The sequence below is a fragment of the Takifugu rubripes genome, chromosome 8, assembly GCF_901000725.2.
Source record: "Takifugu rubripes chromosome 8, fTakRub1.2, whole genome shotgun sequence".
NCBI lineage: Eukaryota > Metazoa > Chordata > Actinopteri > Tetraodontiformes > Tetraodontidae > Takifugu > Takifugu rubripes.
In genome coordinates this window covers 15,742,855-15,761,431 of record NC_042292.1, presented here as the reverse complement: position 1 = coordinate 15,761,431, position 18,577 = coordinate 15,742,855, and the positions used below count along the sequence as shown (strand labels likewise).

Below are 18,577 nucleotides of genomic sequence, written 5' to 3'. Positions count from 1 at the left end.
TCCCCGTATTTTCACATATCAGGTATGTTATAAAGTACAACATAACTAACTATATTGTCTCATTAATTCAATTCATCTTATTCATTTTGAAAATAATTACTTTAATAATTCCCAAGCTGTATGTTTAAAATAGGAAATGTTTAGCTTTGGTATTAGGAAAACAAAGTTCCCGAAATTATATAACATTTAAAAAAATTTACTGGCTTCATTTCTCAAATAACAAGCCTTTTAACGTTTGCGATAATTACAACAAAGTACTCGTCTATCAGATAAAACCGAATTCTGGCGTCGTAACTAGTGACGCAGCTAAAAATGAGCCTTCCCGTTAGCAAGTGCCATCATTTTATCTGTGTTTTGTTGAGAATTGTCTTTATCTTGTTGTTATGTGTTTCACCATATGTTCCTGTCTTCCCTTAGAAGTTAGGCAAGGTAGACTAAATGTAATTAAGAACAGAGACATTTGCAGGATTGTTGTTTGATCTACTGTTATCTCAGGAGCCAGTCAGGCAGGGGGTGTCAAACACTCATTGTAAACAGGACATCAGGGGGGTTGATGATGATCACATTTGCATGAAGAATGGGATCTGGCCTGGGAAAACAATGGAAGAGAAGAACTCTACCAACACCAAAGGGACTGGAGGAAGAGGACGGGGACATCTCAGCGGGGGATTGCATGGACATTGTGAATTTGCATGTGTGTGACTATAAAGGACTGGGCCAAGGGATAGTTAGCTTGTCAGACTTCGTGCCCTGACAATTGACTCTGTTGTTGCTAGGGTTATGAACTGGCCCGGAGCTCTGTAATATTTGTGTCTGGAATTGATTCTATTGTTAAATACATTTTGAAATTGGTACTTTACTTCTCGAAGTCTTCATTCAACGAACACGCGGATCGGCAGCTACATACAGGAGGTATTGCGATCCAACAGTTTACAATAGTGGCAGGATGAATTCTGTGTGGAGGACTGACTAATTAAATAAGCTTTTTCATTCATGAAATATTGGTTGCTTCATTTGGTAACGAATATAGGTTCTACCGGATAATCTCGGAAAGTGTGGAAACAGTGCAATTTGAATTGGTTGCTTAGATACAAATAAATGTATTTATTGTAGAATATGGGCGATCGGGAAACATGACAGGATATCGAGTTTTTTTGACAATATTGTTTTGTACAGCTGAATGGTCATGATTTTGTTTCCAAAATATTATTATACATGATGCTTCCTAAAGATCAGGACCCCAAAATACCCAAATTCCTACTCAAATTAAAACAGTAAATGTTCTACTTCTCAGTACTTTACAGGTAAACAAAATCACTGTTGCCATTTCTAAACAGTTAAAAATGAAATCTTATGGGATCTGGAGCCTGACTTTATCTCAATCTACAAAAAAATCAAGTTATTTTCTAAGAATTACAATGACTCATTAGATAATTGATATCTTGAAAACTATGCTATGAAAACTCAAATCTTTGTACATTTTTACGCAGTAAAATAGTCAGTGGCATCTTCATCACTCAGAAATGGAGCTCTGCGATGACTGTCTTGAATTCTGTTCAATCTCCCGATAATATTTCTGAAAAACAAGCACGAGCACATAAAGATTAAAAAAAAATGCATTGTTTTTGGAATTTCACTCAGCCCTGTGTTTGTTTGCACCTGCAGGTTGTCGTAGTGTCTCCGGCTGCTGCAGTGGACTTCCCTGGCCGTCTTCTTGTTGCGATAAAACACAAGGCAGAGATTACAGAAAAATCCAGATGTGGGGACAACAAACTCCTGACCCAGAGGGTTGTTGGGTTTGAATTCTGGAAGTCTGAAGCTAGAACGGACACCAGGAGACTGGGAGCATGCTCGCTTTGCTTCTGGTCCAGTCAGCTTCCTCCTCTGTTTGTTTGCAGCTGCAACAGAGTAAACATCCCACATTTATATGAAAGAGACTCAACCCAGCATCTAAGGTTTGTTCTTCATACCTTTAATGTCCGTCCTGCTCCTGTCTCCCTCCAAACATCCCTCCAGTTTCTGGTTCCCAGGCTGCGGCTCGGCCGAGGCAGCTTTCACCTCCGTCTTCTGAGGCTCCCGCCGGCTTCCAGTTGACAACGAAGACTCGTCTTTCTCCGGAGAAGTGGCAGGTTGAACGGAGGCTGCTTCTTTTTCTTCTTCATCTTTTGAAGTCACGTTCTTACCTCTGACAGATCTTCTCACTTTCACTGCATGAAAAGGAAGTTTAGTATGAAACAAAGAACGACGTTTGATGAGCAAATGTGTGGTGGACTGTTGGGACAGGGAGGGTTACCTGGCGTCTGTCTGGTTCTCTTTCTAGGTCGACCTCTGGCCCTAGGGGATATTTTCTCCTCTTCCTCCTCCCCAACCTCATCTAGGGTCACAAAGTTTGGATTTTCCTCTAAAACCACACAAAAGAATCATAGAATATCCTGTAAATATGAAGATAGTGTACAAGTCTGATGGGTACCTGATGATTTACGACAGTAATTTACTGCGTGACAACAATGCAATAACAAATATGACATCTTGAGACGACATTAATGCAGCCGCAACAATAACCGATCAAATATATGTGCAGTTAAGTGTGCATGTATATTTCACGGTGGATAAACACAAACCTGTCTCGGTGTCAAGTTTGCGTTTACCAGAGTGCTTCTGCTCCTGCTCTTCTTTATCTTCACCACCAGCTTCATCTATGGTTACTAAAGTCTAAAAACAGACAGCCGATGTTTCAACACAAATGTTTGTCTTTTATTCCGGATGGATGAAAGAAGAACTTTTGTAAATGTTTACTTCTGGATTTAAGAAGTCCACCGATTGGTCCTCCTCTCTGAGCGGGTGGGTCTCTGCACTGTTTTGCTCGACCATTTTGTCGTCTTCTTCTACGACCTCGTCCAGAGTGACGAGCGACTGCAGTTCTGTCTCTGTGATGTCATCTTTGTCTTGGCTCTCTGTTGCTCTCTCTTCTTCAGGCTCGTCTGCTCCCACCTCGTCCAGAGTCAACAGCTCCTTGGTGTCCTCCTCCACAGAGTCCTCATCTTGCTCCTCTCTCTCCTCATCCATAGATCTGCTGCTCCCGTCTCCCCCTCTGTCCTCTTGGCTCCGGCTTCTCTGCGCTCTGGTGCTGGTCCTGGGCTTCTCCCTCAGTTTTCGCTCGTGCTTCTCTTTTGAGTCAGCTGGTCTCTTCCTCAGTTCTTCCTCCTCAGCTGTGTCATCAGGGTAGTTCTCCTCCTCCTCACTCACTTCATCCAGGTTCACCATTGTGTCCAGAGTGTTTCTCTCAGGTGTTTCCAGTTGGCTCTCCTCTTCTGGTTTTAGAGGGTCGGTTTTGGACTTGGTTCCTGGTTTGTCTTCTTGATCCCGCTCTGTCCTGGATGAATTATTGCTCGTACCAGAACCTTCTCCAGCAGCTGAAACCCCACGAACCCCCAAATTAGAAACCGTCTCATTAACTGTTGTGACAGCGATACTGTCGGAGGCTTCTGCAGCTGTAGGACACGTCGAAGTGTCTTCTGTTTCAGCTGAAACCGCTTCAGTAATCACAGAATCTACGAGCTGATACGGAGGCTCTTGCTGCTCTTCCTCCTGGTTTTTGGTCGACCCTGTAACAGAAGTGCCATCTCCAGTCTGCTCATCCCCAATTTTGGGTGCCTCTTCAGTCCCAGAACTCTCAGGCCGTCCTGGGACGAGTTGATCGTCAGCTGTCTCGTCCTCAACTGAGTCAATCACCTGATATAGCTCCTCCTCCTTCATTAGTTTTTCAGATGCATCATCTTTTAATGGCTGTTTCTCTTTTTTAGTTTTGACCATTTTCTTTGGTCTTCCTCGTTTTCTTGGCCGTGTTGGAGCTGGACTCTCCTCAACGACCTCATCTTCCACAGAATCTAGTATTTTGTAAGTGGCATCTTTGTGACACACCTCTCCAGTCACTTCACCTCCAGGCGATGGTGTTTCCTGGTCTTCTGGTAGTTTCTTCTCACTTCCTTCCCGTGCTTCTCTGGCTGCAGTGTGCCGCCTTCTCGCTGGTGTCCTCAAAGCATCGTTTTTGTTGGCTCTCTCTCTCTTTCCTCTTGTCGATCTTGTGACTTTAGCTTCATCGTCAGGGGTCTCTTCATCCACAGAGTCTAAGATTTTGTAAGGTGTTTCTTCGTCTGTGATGGGAGTTTCTGATGTTTCAGTGGGAGTCGGGGTGAGTTTGTCATCTTTCTTTCCTCGTGCGCTCCTCCTCCTGACAGGTCTTCCTGAAGTGGTAGCATTCTGAGCGTCTTCTTCCAGCTCCATCTCTTTAGTCACCTCTTTGTCTTTCTTAAACCTTTGTGCAGAGGTGTCCACCTTCCCCCGAGTGTCGTACTTTTTAGCCATCCTTTGCTTGAGAGGAGACTCACCTTCAGATGTTGAGGTCAGGCCCATCTTTTTGGAATTTTCATCATGTTTTCTCGAAGTTGTCCTCCGTTTCCTGGTTCTTATGTCCTTGTCACTCTCTGACTCAGTCTGTGAACTCACCGTTGGACCTTCTTTTTGGTGGCTGATGTGTTTTTCTAACTGGTCATTGGGAGTTTGGTTGTCATCTTGTGGTGCAGTCGCCTCATCTATTGTATCCAATATTTCAAAGATTTCTTGTTCAAATTCATCCTTTTCAGGGCTCTTTGGATCTTGGGGAAGCTGATCTTTCCCTGAGCCTTCCAACTCATTTTGTTTATTACTCTCACCATCTTTAATTGCTTCATCTCCGACTGCAGATTCATTAGATTTTTCCACAACAAGATTTTTTTCACCCTCAGACAGCTGCTTTACTGATAAAGACCCATGTTGTACCTGTATATCCTCTAGAGCTGAAGCTGCTGGATCTTCTGGGACAGACACATCCACTGACATGTCAACATTCCCTCCCGGGTGGGTTTTCCCTTCATCCACACTGACCCCAGGCTCAATCGGCTGTGTTAATGAGCTGCCATGTTCGTCCTCATCATCCAAAGTTCCATCTGTTTGTTCTTCGAATGAATCAAGGATTTGGTAGTTTTCACCGTCTTCCTGCTCCTCCTCTTGCTTGTGAATAGGCAGTTTTTCAGCCTCTGAGCTCTCTGCTGCCTCTTTGTGGTCAGATGTTACAACTGCACAGTCAACAAGTTTTTCTTGATGCTGTTCTGGTTGAGTCTCTATGAAGACCTTCACACTAGAATCATCTGATCCAGTACCTGTTTCTTTTGCAGAGGAGGGAAATGTTTCTCTTGAGGTTTTACTTCTGCAGTCAGAGACTGATGGGTTATCCAGAGATTTGTTTGGTTCGGGAGAGTCTGCTGGTTTTTTTGGTGAGTGACACGATTCTTCATTCAGTTTTGGTGCGGAGGATGACAAAGATAATGAAGATGATGAGCCTTTTGAATCATTAGAAGACCTTGTGGGCTTTTGTTTTCCGCTTGATGACGCACGTGAACAAGTCCTCTTTCTTCTTTTTGTGGAAGATGTTGAGGAGGAGCTATGAGCAGGTATATCTTCCACGTCTGCACCAACTTCATCAACAGTGACAAAATCATCCATGTTGAAATCTTCCTGATCCATGTCATCTGTGATCTCCTCCTGGGTCTGGATATACAGACAAAGATTGAAATATTGTATTATTAATGTAATAAACCATATACCTTCTTTTCTTAGTAAAGCTGTCAAAACAACTGTTTTTATGTGTATGTTCATGCTGTAATAACCAGATCTTACTGTATTCTCTTCCTCCATCGTCATCTCTTTCTCGAGCTTGGGCTGACAAACTGTCTCTGTAATGACCTTCAGAATGTCCCGATTCATCTCACCACACTGAGGTTCTTCAGCCATTCTTCCATGTGTGGCTGCAGCCTCTTCGGAAGGAGAACTGGGAGCATTGCATCTTTTTTCAATGCTAATGTCAGAGGTCTCATCAGCAGTCGAGTGTAACGTTGCTGCTGATATCCTTTCTTTTATTTCATCCTTTGTTTCAGGAGCAGAGCCCCAGTCCTTGCCCATCTCAACGCCAGGTTTTTCTCCCTCCTCGTTCATGGCTACATTGGGTAAGTCACTTGAGCTGTGAAGGACTAGCTTTGAATCATTTTCTACCATCTCACAAGTAGGTGGCTCAGTTTTAGGATTCTTAGGTGAAGGGAAATCAAAGCTCAATAAATCACATTCAAAGGTGATTCTGAGTTTACCATGATCTTGAAGACGCTGTTTAAAGCTCTTCAAACTAAAAGTGCAGAAAAGGGAGAGTCAGATTTGGTTTCAATCAATCAATCAATCAATCAATCAATCAATCAATCAATCGCAAGGTCATGTACTCACTTTTCAACACGCTGAACTGTATCACTGTAGAGCAAAAACAGATGGAGTTAGTGCACAATTCAACCTATATTCAGAAAGATTAAACTTTTAAAATGATACCACATACCTAAACATTTGCTTTTGATTCAAGAGTTCAGTTTTAGATTTGTACACTTCCAGCACCTGTGTTACACCGCTGGGTTGGGCCATTTCAATGCAGATCTGTTGGGATTGATTAAAGCATTTTTGAAATAAACCTTGAGCATCACCTAAAATCGTTTGAACTTGCAATGGGTGAATATGTAAAAAGTCCCCACAACAGGATCTTTATCACCGATAAAAAAATTCTATTTTTCCAAACAGATGTTAAACAATCTGTGCCCTGTGTGCATGTACCCTGTTGCCGAGCATCAGGAAGGAGACGAAAGGTGCAATGGATGCCACCACGTCCAGGACGATCTGGGTGACATGCACGGCTGCTTCATTAATCTCCACACAAAGCAACCGTTCCTCCAAAGCCTCCATCTCTGACACTCTCTAAACAACAACAAAATTGTCAAGTGGCACAGTGCAAAGACACCAGCATAATGGTAATTGGTTCAACAATTTAGAACTTACAGCATTACACAACTTCATTGCAGTTTTGTACAACATCTCCTGCAAAATCATGAATAAACACAAATCCTGTTAATCAAAATCCTGTTAATCGCAAACTCGTCCTAAGTTTCATCAAAACAGATGCGTTCTCACCTCACTAAATTCTAAACTCATGGGTTCCGTGACAAAGTGGACACTGAGTGCGTTGCCATTGAGAGAGACGGGTTTTGAGACATGATCTTGGACGAAATTAGAGCACGCTGTCCAATCAGGAAAAAACACAAAGGCCTAAAATGGCAGAATCAGACAGATGAAGACCATCATAGTGATCACGATGCTTACGCCTTCATTTGTACCACTTACCCTCCTCTGAAGTGGTAAAACAATAATGTTGTAGTACAGGGTTTGGATGCCCGGCTCGGGGAAATACTGCCAGACTAACTGGGCCACATTCTGATGGGTGTAAAAGGATTCTTGCAATCCCGTCAACATGATAATGTTGGAACCACGACTTCTGGCCGCCTACACAGCACAAGGTGTAACAAGGATTTAGTCATGTGGTCAAGACGTACATATCAATAATGCAACAGGTGACTTTAATGCTGCCGTACTTTGATGCTGTCCATTCCCGTCACAGTCAGGTAATCTTTTGAAAATGACAAAAACAATTGAGAATCGGACTGAAAACGTCACGACACATTTTTAACTTTCAGTAACTTTTTGGAGTGATTTCCAATATCTCTACCTGGGATGTTGAACCAAGGAGAGATAGTAGGGAATAGATAAGGACTGCTTTTCAGTGGGATCCAAAATGGAGCAGCGCTGCCCTGCGGAATACCAGACTTTATGGACGGGACAGTTGCCCAGGTAACAGCTTCTGTGCTGTCTGGCAAAGCCTGCTCAGGGAGTTTTGGTGCTATGAAAAAAAAAAAAAAACAACAACATGAAAAAGCCTGTAAAGTTCCCACTTCCCATTTAATTTCTTTTATTACTTCTCAGACTAACAGGGTGATGTGCAACTGCTGATCGGTGTTTTCTCCCTATGAAGGATGTGACCAGGTGGTTTTTTCAGAAGACTGTACCAAACTCCGAGCCGGTCGGCATCGTAGACGGACTCAAATTCTATAAACAGCTGGAAGAAACTGGGTAAGACTTTGAAGTGGAGTCGTTTCAGAGACACCGATTATTGTTTATTTACCTTATTGAGGAGAGGCAAGAAGTTCTTCACACAGCCGATTTTTTTCAAAGTTTCCCTGAGGTCCTTAGATTCACTCAGTGAGATATTGTCAATGTAGACCAGGCTTGATCCATCATCAGTCACATGCTACAAGAAATAAAGGGATGAGTTTGGCTTTTTTAATCATTCATATTTGGGCATCTTCTAAACACAGCTCAGCCAGAGAGAGAGTTCATGCTCTACCAACTCAGCTATTTTTTAATCAGCTTATAGTCTTTCTATCCATTTCATTCGTGGGTTGTGTTCATTTTTAATATTTTGTATAAATGATGGATACTCACAAAGTTCATCAGCCTCATCAGCAACGTATAAAATCCATACTGAAAGACAAAGACGGCAATCACAGTGTTTCTTTAAAACAATCTGATGAAGGCATTCTTAAAAAGAAAATAACAAGGAAACATATTTAACTAAATTCATTCTAAAGTATTGTCAACATCTGTCTCAACGTTAAACATCAGGACTGTGCTCACCGGGCTGCTTGGATTATCAAAGCCTAGCGCATGGAAAGAGATTTTGGCACCTTTGAATGTCATCCTTTCCTCTCCCCTGGCTTTTGTAATTAGGTTGTGCACAGACTCCATTGTTGGCATTTTGACAAAAGCCTGAGACCCAAAACACACAAACCCAGTAACGCAGCCATCGCATTTTCCAAGTTCCAGTTTTTGTTCTTAATTATCATCCGATTTTTTTTTACCATGCGGATCTGGGGAACGATGTAAATGTTGTTGTCTCCATGTTGGAAACCAAAAGGAACCAGCAGTTGGACAACGTCCTCCATCTTGTAGCAGCCATCATGATACTCCGGCAGCCCAGTTATGAGCATTGGCTTCAGCCCAAGCTGAAAAAACTGAATTACAATAAACAGGATTAATGGTGGCGGTGTATACTCATTTGAATAATTGAAATGCGAGTAAACCTACTCTTTGAGACTGGCAGGTTTTCCATTTGAGGCACACTGAAAGAGATAGAAAGATTCTCAAAAGGTGCAATGACACACATTTATTATGAACACAGCGTCCTCCTGGATTTCTTACCTATTTGTTTTATATCCAGGTGTTTTTCTATCACCTCCCCTACAGTCAGAGGAGCATCTGCAGTTGAGTAGGTGGATGCTGCTGTTGAGAAAGGAGTTTCGATAAATGAGAAATGAGTTCACTGTAATAAGTGCAACAACATTTCAACCATAACAATAATCGTATCGATACCTTGTGCATTTATTAATCCTTTTTGGGTGGAAGGGGTCACTGCTGTACTGACTGCTGGTTGACCCTCTATGTGCTCGTCATCTGTTTTTCCTGAAGCAACCACTTCAGTTGTCACATTTCCTTCTTTAATAGCAGCACTTCCACTCTCGTCCGACTTTACATCTTTACTGGTTCGCACTGGTTCAGTTGCGTCCATTGAGGTCTCATCTTTGACTTTTTCACTAGTTGTTTCCAACTTCTTGCACGAAGGTGATGGTTTCTTCCCAGTTGAATCCATTTCAGTCAATTTATCAACCTCAGACTCCATTTTCAGACTTTTTTGTTCATTGTCACCAGTTTGAGGTTGATCATCTGATGCTGTAGATCCTGTTCCATCCAAACTGCCTGAGGGATCGGAGGGTGTCTGTGTCTTTGCGATCTTTGCTTCTAGGACAGGTTTAGCTTTGACGGCAGTGCCATCCTTTGATTGACTGACCAGTCCTGTGTCTTTTCCCACCACCTCGGATTTTTTATTGCCGGTTTCAGGTGTTTGCTCAGACTTGCCATCTGGACTTGAGGATTCTGCAGGGGTTTTCTGGCTTACTACAGCCTCTTTCTCTGCAGCCTTGGGAAGCTGAGTTCCAGATTTTACAGCCTTACCCGTCTTTTTAGCCTTGGTAATCAATGCTTTTGATGTATTTTGAGACTTTTGGTCCATATCTGCAGTTGCCTGAGCGGCGATTTTGCCTGTTGTGGCTGTTTTGCTTGCAGAGGCTGCGACAACACTCGGCTTTCTGTTGAAGGTAAAGAAGCACATGGGATAAACAAGACAAATACAACTTATCACATTATTTATTTCAACTAAAATCCAAACATCTTACTCCTTAGCAGGGGTCTTTTTATCTGTTGGCTGGGTCTCCTGCAAAGGGAGATTTATAATATATTGAGAACAGGTCCATAGGAGGCAACGGTTAACCTTAACAGAACCATACCCTATCTCTCATTACATGGACCTCAACTCCGTTCACTTCAAAACTCGGCACCATCCTGAGCTTCTCGGCATCATCTTCTTTCTCGAAAAGCACAACTGCCTACATATACACAAACATGTTTGGTGGCACGTATTTCTCAGCAAACATTTCTCAGCAAAGAATGTCAGATATGTAGTTTTTTACACTTCTCAAACATGAAGAAAAGCAGTTAGTTGAACCTCGTACGGGCATAGAGTACAATCATAGCCACGTATGCAAGGAAAACAACCTTTGTAGTGAGTGGATGGATGATTAGAATTTGTCATTAATAATTACAAAATCAGTTTAACTGACACAATCTTGCAAATTATACAACCAATTGAATGCATTCCAATTTTTGCAGCAGTGGGTTCACAGGGGTGGGGGTGGGGGGCATGTATCGAATACTATATTTAATTAGGTTTTTCAATAAAATGAATTATGAAAACAGCAAAATGCAGCAAAAGTTATTTTCCATACCTGTTGTGCGGACCGGTGCAATACAAGAGACTCTGTTTTTCCAAATTCTTCCAGAGCCGAGTTGACGTCACAGTGTGAAAGTACAGAATAAATCCTTCCCAATCTTACTGTCCTTGCAGGTGAAGACTTGTTGGACTAAGGGGCAGAAATATAAATGAAACAATTTGGACTTCCTATGCAGAAGGTAAAGATTTTTTAATGAAAAAAGAACATGTGTAGTAGCAGAATCACCTTGCTCTTCTGTTGGCTCGTCTCTGAAGTTGAATCCTTCTTCGCTCTTGATGTGGAAGTTGACGGCTTCATCTTAACTAGCTCAGCCAGTAAGGCAGGAGCAAGCGTTTTAACCACAGCTTCCAGGTCAGACTGTTGGGTCAGAGACTTTACCTCTGAAGGAATCGAGACAGAAAAGAAAAATCAGGCAATGCTGTAAGTTTTCTAGTTCCAAGAATCAGGGTGTGACAGGGGCCAGAACTGAACCCACTTGACAAACACTTTCAACAAACACTGTTATTTGAAAAACACTTTGTAATAACGCGTGTTTCACTTGATAAACCTGAATTGTCCAGCAGCTTTCTCGCCAGTTTCTCTGCAGTGGTAGAGATCCGTTGTGGGGATGACTCCTTTGTAGACGACCGCCTGTCACGTCTCCTCGATGGCGACTGCTCCTCGCTTCTCCTCGGCGACCGCCTCCGCTCATGGCTCCTCCTGGGTGGCGACTGCTCCTCACTTCTCGACGACCGTCTCCGTTCGCGGCTCCTCCCCGGTGGTGGTGACTCCTCACTTCTTCTCGACAACCATCTCCGCTCACGGCTCCTCCTCGGTGGCGAGAACTCCTCACTTCTTCTCGACAACCATCTCCGCTCACGGCTCCTCCTCAGTGGCGATGACTCCTCACTTCTCCTCAGTGAGTACCTCCACTCATGGCTCCTCCTAGGAGATGATTGTCTCCTCCTCATTAAATGATGACGATCATCTCTTCTCCTGGGCGATCTCCTCTCCGGGCTGCTTGATTGTGACCTTTAGTGTCACACCAAGGTGAGTGAGACCGTGACATTAACAAAACACTTACCCCTTTTTATTTGCCCGCCTTGGTGTTTACCTGCGACTATATCTGGAAGAATACGGTGAGCGTGACCGGCCCTTACGTCTACTTTCATAACCACGGTAGCGATGTTGATGGCTGGAAGAATTAGAACGAGACCTGGAACCAGAGCGAGACCGGGATCGTGAGCTACTTTCATGCTTTTCTCTCTGGTGACGATCCTGGGATGTTGACGGCTTGGAGTCGTCCTTAGCAATCCTGAGAGCAAAAGATAAAGTATGGTAAGTCACATCACATATTTAAGAGAAGTTATTTATTTTAAACATAAGACAATGACTAGACTTTCAAGAAGACGTAGGCTTATAATAAAAGAACAATCTCTTCTTTGTAAGATGACCTTGATATTTTTAGGTTTGACAAATTGATGCTGGTTTCAAGGCCTGACTCAGGCAGAACTGTGTCCTGACTGTTCCTGAACGGTTCTGGTTGTTTCATAAAATACTGTATATCACTGGTTCTCAACTGGTGGGTCGCAACCCACTTTTGGGTCATGGATCTGTTCCAGATGTGTCACAAAAAGTAACGCTAATTTAATGAGCATCTGATGTGGGACATTTTTGTTGATTGAGGACAGAACCCCCAAAAGTGGGTCACGAATTAATGACCGTGGGAAAATGTGGGTCCCAGAATGAGACCAGTTGCGAACCCCTGAAGTAAATGTGTTGTACTTGTTCAATGAACGTGCATTGCACAGCCCAATTTACCTCTCGCCGAGCGTGATCTCGCCATCCCAATTTGGATACCTGTGAAAATCAAGTCAAAAACATCCATTAAGAGTGGCGGTTCGATGTCCATAACAGATGTTGTAGTATTCCCATCTCTCAGTAAATATCCAGCATTTCCAAAATAAGACTGACCGAGTTCGCAAGAGTTTGCAGTTGGTAAGGTGAAGAACGGTATTCTGGTGTGCGATCCAGTCCTAAAGGGTAGAACAAAATGGAGCAAAATTACTTTCAGTCCATACACGTTTTATGTTTATGGAATAGGCGTTCACCAAAGTCTGATATATTCACAGCAAGTAAAAACACTTTTAATTGTGGAAGATGGCAGATAAACAAAAGTTGGACATATGTAGAACATTGGGAATGTTTTTTTTTTTCATTTTAGAGAAATCAAATGTTGTCGAGATTTAATATTGTGCCGTCAAGAAGCTTTGAAGTTTTCACTTGAGCTGAGATATCCATTACAAAATGAAAACAAACAGGTTTCTTTTTCTTTTTAAAACACACACACACACACACACACACACAGAACTTGGATCTTCTGGTTTCTTGAGGGTCATCTCAACAGGTCCCAGTGGTCCGGATCAGGTGTTACACACAGGTAACATGGCACATCGGGGGAAGGAGCAGTAAACTGAAGAAATGTAGAAATATGCCAGGAAATGTGGTCCATGTAGTTTTGTCCCGGCAACAGGAATCCCTTCATCTCGTCTTCTTTTACACAATTTTCCCAGGTATCTGGTAATCTTCCAACTTCATCTTCAAAGGCTCCGTCTCAAGGCACCAAGAATACTTTATTAACTCCAGGAGATTGGCCAGGATGGTCTGATTAGCCATAATCCTATATTCTGTTAAAGCTCCATCACTTTGCTGTGTCACAACTGGAGGAGAGGAATGGGGGAAAACACCATCTCCTAAAAATTACATTTGTTTTAAAAAGAAACAAGAGAAAATAAAAAAAATGGCTAAAAGAAAGAGAAACCTTGTTCAGGGAACGACACAAACCAATTGGTACAGAATGTTGACTGTAGGGAAAGTAAAAAAAAAAAAGCAGCATGACAACAGAGTGCACTCACCTTCATACGGATACATTCTGTCTTACACAGAGAACAGGTATGGGGAAAGCTTTTCGGAGAGGTCGCCGCGTAATCGTACATCATGGCCAACGTGGGCTGGGAGGAGGAGGCTTCCAGCTTTTCTGCAGACGGTCCGCTGCTGGTCGCCATCTTGACGTTCGGATGACCGAAATTCATCATCTGAGGCAAAGCTGAAGGCGGAATAACGACAGGAGGACCACGGGGGATGAAGGCCGGATTACCCATGGCTGGTGAAGCACCTAATCCAGGGTTATGAGAAACCAATCTTGAAGAAGAAAAAGCTGGAAGCCACGTCGCTTGTCCCGGCTGAAACCCTGGCTGGTTGGGCTGCTGCACCTTTGGCTGCTGCTGCTGTAGCAGCTTTAATTGCTGGTCCACTGGCTGATGCTGGGTCTGGGGCTGCTCCTGGGCCTGCCGGTGGATCTGGGGCTGCTCCTGGACCTGCCGGTGGATCTGGGGCTGCTCCTGGACCTGCCGGTGGATCTGGGGCTGCTCCTGGACCTGCCGGTGGATCTGGGGCTGCTCCTGGACCTGCCGTTGGATCTGGGGCTGCTCCTGGGCCTGCTGCTTTTTAAACTGCTCAGCACCTGTTGGGACTTTAACTTGACTCTTATTCTGAGTTTTAGCATCCCTGTTTTTACTGTCAAACAGCACAACACCAGTAACAGTGGGAGACATCCCATGCCCTTTGCTTGTGGGTTTAAAAGCGGGTTGTATTGTTTTTGTTGGAGGCCGATCAGCCTCCAACTCTTTCGAAGGAGCCAGTTTTGAGGCTTTCGATTTCAGAATGCCACCGCCTGTGTCCTTCAGGGAATAAGGAGAGAATACCTCCTGAGAAGGCTGGAGTTGTCGGGTTTGAGGATCGACAGAGTTCAGTACTGACCGGTACAAGGAGCTTTGACTGGTAACCGAACTTTCCTGGTCATGAGAAGCACCCAAGGCAGCGCTTTTCATCTCTGTTCTATTTTTTTGCAGTGGTTCTTGCTGGTCTCGGCCATGGCTGTAGGGGTCCCTCAGCAGCATACTTCCACTTTCATCATGTCCACTGTCACCGGTCCTTCCAACTTCATCTGTGATGCCTCCAGTATATCTGCTCACATGTCCATAGTCAATCACTTTGCTTTGCAGAACACCGCTTGAAGACATTCCTTTATGACTCGCCGCTGTCGAAGAACTCATACCGTGGCTTTCCAATCCACTCCCACTCGTTGTGGCCCTGGGATCAGGGTAGGGATTTTTCTGACCTCCAGCTGCTGTTTTTTCTTTCTTGATGCGAATTTGGCGTAATATAAATGGGAGATTTGCGGGCGTGAGCTGGTCTTCGGGATAGGATTTGAGCTCATTCAAGTCTTCCTTTTCAAGTCCAAAAAAGAGCAGGATATCAGCAGCTGACTGTGGCGAATATTTGGGTATCGAAGACTCGGAGGTAGACACTGAAGGCATTTCTCTCCCAGCATAGTCATAATCCTTTGAACCTGCCCCAGAATGCATTTCACCTTCTCTTTCACGGCGGGTATTATGGCGACTATCGCCACTACTTGCGTATTTAAAAGCAGACGATGAATAAAATTCCGAGTTATCAGAAGCCGGCCTTTCGTAACTTGACGTCCAGGCGCTACCATCACTGTCAACATCCGAGCGCCTGTGTTGTCCTGAAGCCGACGATGAGGACATTGGGTAGTGCATTTCTCTGCCCGTTGAGTGGAATTCTTCTCGTTGTGTGGTGGTGAAGCGAGTGCCCTGGTCCGTGGGTTGGTGTTTGCCGTAGCCCTTCACCTCCTCTCTGGCTCTGCTGATTTGTATTTCCACAGCCCTCTCATCGATGTCATCCATGGAAGTTCTACTCTGTTCGGGCCTGTAGCTTACTGTCTGTGATAACAACGATGGAATACCTCTATCAGATCTTTCAACCCTCGACGAGGATGCTCCAGAAGAACCGTAACTGGAACCAGGTCCAAGGTTAGACCCCCAACGGTGCTCCCTCTCCGACTGCATACTCGAGTGGTCGTATTGCCTCTGGGCAGACGTTGGCCTCCCAGAGGCATAGTGGTTGTATTGGTGATGAGACATGATAGTTGAAGTCTTCAGGTTAAAAAATGACCATCACAGCATTTGGGGGGACAAATGTGCAGATACGTGGAGACCAGGCGTGCCAAAGTTACATGGGTGTTCAACAGCAACACCTGCTAGATTTATGTCTGTGCTAACGGCTCAAATTGGGGCTACACCATCACAGTCAGTCTCTCACAAGCCCTCAGAGAGGAGGGCTTTTTGGAGGCCCTTGTTTAACAGGAGAGGAGCAAAGCAAAGCTGAAACAAAATTAAGAAATGATTATAAATGTAGTATTGACAATGGGCTTCTTGGGTGGAGAAGATCCGTCATCGGGGGCGATGTGTGATGCAGCATTGCCAAGAACTTCCTGTTTGACACCTTCTGGTCTTTCCTAACAGAACAAAGAAAGCAAACGCAATAGGGCACACAGAAAAATACAAAAAAAAAGCAGGCTATTAGAGGGAAACCCATAGTTATATTTCTGTACCTGTCCAGCAGCGGCAGGAAATTGTGTCAAGAGAGTTTATTGACCGTTCTTTTTCATTCCACAACGTTAGGCAAATGCCGTAAACGAACTTGCGCACAGACGCGTGTTCTATTGGGCTCTGCGGACATTGAGATGGTTAGCGATAGCCTACCTCAACCGAGAGAAGCAGAGAGAAAGCCCGAACCTTCAGATACAGCCGTTTGCACACATGTAGTGTTTTATGCTTTATTGATAGTCGCTGCGGTTTAAAAACAGTGATGGGTGCGTTCCTATTTCAGATGCCACTGGGTTTGCAGCTCCAGGATGCGCCCACACAGGCCCGGGCCCCTTTCCTCACGGAAATTAAGACCTAAAATTAGTTTTGCTGCCTAACACAAACTCTTTTACTCATAGACACACGTATATGTTGGATAAAATGGCAAATGGGGTCTATGTGAGACCAAAAATGGCCGTTGTCGGAATCGGCAGCATCTAAACACAAGGCTACAACACCAAACAGAAGATAAATTCCTGTTTACCAACACTGCAGCCCGCTTCGTGGTATTAAAATGCTGATTTTGAAAGCATACCTTCTGTTGTTCGTCAAGACAGTGTCGCCAATTAGCTGCTGCTCCTCCGATAGTTACTTTTGTGGTTGATGGCAAGAAAAGGAAAACAAATCTTTGAATTCTCCAAGGAAGGATCCGTTTTTCCGGTGCAGATATTCAGCGTAAAAGCTTCAAGATATATTGGCTTCAATTTATTTATTTATAGGTATTTTGATGCTTCGCGGTGACCAGAAAGTTTTAAATTTTCTTTAATTGAGAGTCACAAACTCAACAAAACATTGTTTCTCACTCAGTAGTGATCGATACGATCGGTCATTGCCGCGTCGTTTAACATCTATCGACGTGTCCAGTATTTTGAAAGAGTATTTTAGCTGTTTAAAATCGTCATGTTTTCGAGCACTTCCGGCATCCTCGGGCAAACGGTTTTTCAGGACTGTACCACAGTTATATTTTATTATCCCCGATAAACATGTCAACAATTTGCTTTTAGCCACTCTTTGTATTATTTTATTATTAGATTTTTTCCCATTAAAACACTATAGGGCCTTAAAATAGTGGTTGTCATAAATGCAGTAAAAAATAAATGAAAACAGCAAAGAAATTCGATGGAATTTTTCCTTTTTTAGCTGCAGTTGCACTTCATTTTTTATTGCTTTTATAGCGTTAAAGTGACCCTTTTATAGGTAAACAAATCTTAAAATAGTTGAAAATTGTAACACTAGCAAGCGTGCACCTTAAATATGTAGTTGACATGACAGAGGTCAGTAATACAGACTATAAATAGAAAAGCAGCAGAAATCCCTACCTCCCCCATGTGCTAACATTTGTAATGAACTCACATTCTTTCTTGTTACTGTGCTTTTATGTGTCTCTATCATGTCACTGTGAGCCTGTAATCCATGTGGAACAAGATCTCAAACCTGAAATGTCACATGATTGTGACTATTATGGCTTTTCTCTAAAAAATCCTCATGTGACGGAGATTTGCTTTACATAACACAGTCACAGGAAGGATTCAGATTTCATGATACCATTCCAGGTTCTCTAATGTTTCATACCTCTACAGTCCACAGACTCAATAGAATTTCTTTCTTATCTTCACATATTTCATTAACATTTAAATGTTCTGATGCTACAACTTTCCCATGCATATGCTGCATGTACAAGCTTTTGTTTTTGGATCAGAATCATTAACACACTCATATTAGAGAAGACAATATAGTTGTAGTAACTGCAGCATATACAGTAGATCTTGCATGACAAAACTCTCAGACGTTTCTTATGGTTGTCAGCTGATTCAGTTTTGTCAATGTGAATCATTCAGTAATTCAACATTTCCCTTTAGCAGCCCCTCAAAAATAACAGTTTAATTTTCTGTATTCTGCTTCTGACTGCACAAATCTGCACTGACAGGCACATTTTGCCTAATACACTTGTCCTTTGTCTGGATGTGCGTCTGTTTTCATACATATGTGGGGTCCCAACTTGGATAATCCTCTTTCACACTGGGGTCTGTTTATCTTTGTGGGTTCAGGGTAAAGACATATCAAGAGTTAGGTATTCATTTGGAGTAGGGTCAAGGGTCATGGTTGTGGTGTGGACTAGGGTGCTCAGAATTGTGGTCACTTCCCACAAAGTTAATGTTGTTTGTTGGAGTTTGGGGGGCTGTCAAGTTCCAATGAGGTTTGTTTGCTTTATGACATTATGCATCAGACATTATCATGGCAACAGACCTTGATTACCCTAATTGGGCACTACAGATTGCTCCT

The 18,577-nt window shown here is 43.3% G+C and overlaps 2 protein-coding genes and 1 long non-coding RNA gene across 10 annotated transcripts in view; 2 read left to right on the top strand and 1 right to left on the bottom strand.

Annotated features, from left to right (window-relative positions):
• Positions 1-1,070: 1,070 nt before the first annotated feature.
• Positions 1,071-16,950, bottom strand: LOC101076575 (uncharacterized). 7 transcript variants are annotated; one of them, XM_029840175.1, is made up of 34 exons: positions 16,830-16,950; positions 13,700-16,030; positions 12,759-12,820; positions 12,606-12,644; positions 11,899-12,099; positions 11,353-11,816; positions 11,031-11,185; positions 10,800-10,934; positions 10,302-10,400; positions 10,191-10,228; positions 9,331-10,103; positions 9,160-9,240; positions 9,046-9,080; positions 8,820-8,972; positions 8,596-8,727; positions 8,404-8,442; positions 8,084-8,209; positions 7,891-8,017; positions 7,631-7,801; positions 7,497-7,531; positions 7,249-7,407; positions 7,039-7,173; positions 6,907-6,945; positions 6,685-6,825; positions 6,416-6,510; positions 6,310-6,333; positions 5,716-6,214; positions 2,797-5,586; positions 2,622-2,712; positions 2,294-2,401; positions 2,184-2,207; positions 1,971-2,108; positions 1,660-1,898; positions 1,071-1,576 (listed from the first exon to the last, which is right to left on the bottom strand). In XM_029840175.1, exons 2-34 carry the CDS (start codon positions 15,788-15,790, stop codon positions 1,514-1,516), a joined length of 9,501 nt encoding a protein of 3,166 aa, XP_029696035.1. In that variant the 5' UTR covers positions 15,791-16,030; positions 16,830-16,950; the 3' UTR covers positions 1,071-1,513. The 7 variants fall into 7 exon arrangements, with proteins under 7 accessions (XP_029696035.1, XP_029696034.1, XP_029696033.1 ...); XM_029840174.1 differs by having other exon boundaries at positions 1,971-2,207; positions 13,700-14,131; positions 14,162-16,030; positions 16,830-16,949; XM_029840173.1 differs by having other exon boundaries at positions 1,971-2,207; positions 13,700-14,221; positions 14,252-16,030; positions 16,830-16,949.
• On the top strand, positions 1,819-6,775 carry LOC115250665 (uncharacterized). The gene is made up of 3 exons (XR_003889240.1): positions 1,819-1,955; positions 5,973-6,041; positions 6,652-6,775. It is a non-coding gene; the product is annotated as an uncharacterized lncRNA (long non-coding RNA).
• dysf (dysferlin, limb girdle muscular dystrophy 2B (autosomal recessive)) overlaps positions 15,554-18,577 on the top strand; it is a 39,002-nt gene continuing 35,978 nt past the window's right edge. For both annotated transcript variants that reach the window (XM_029840186.1, XM_029840177.1), the window contains exon 1: positions 15,554-15,679. The gene's annotated coding sequence lies outside the window, so the exon portion shown is untranslated. The remainder of the gene's footprint in view (positions 15,680-18,577) is intronic.

Coding starts and splice junctions, on each gene's coding strand:
- LOC101076575 (XM_029840169.1), bottom strand. CDS start 15,790: ATGTCTCATCACCAATACAACCACTATGCCTCTGGGAGGCCAACGTCT. Junction 7,408..7,496: donor CGGGAATGGACAGCATCAAA/GTACGGCAGCAT, acceptor TGTGCTGTGTAG/GCGGCCAGAAGTCGTGGTTC. Junction 2,208..2,293: donor GAGAACCAGACAGACGCCAG/GTAACCCTCCCT, acceptor CTTTTCATGCAG/TGAAAGTGAGAAGATCTGTC.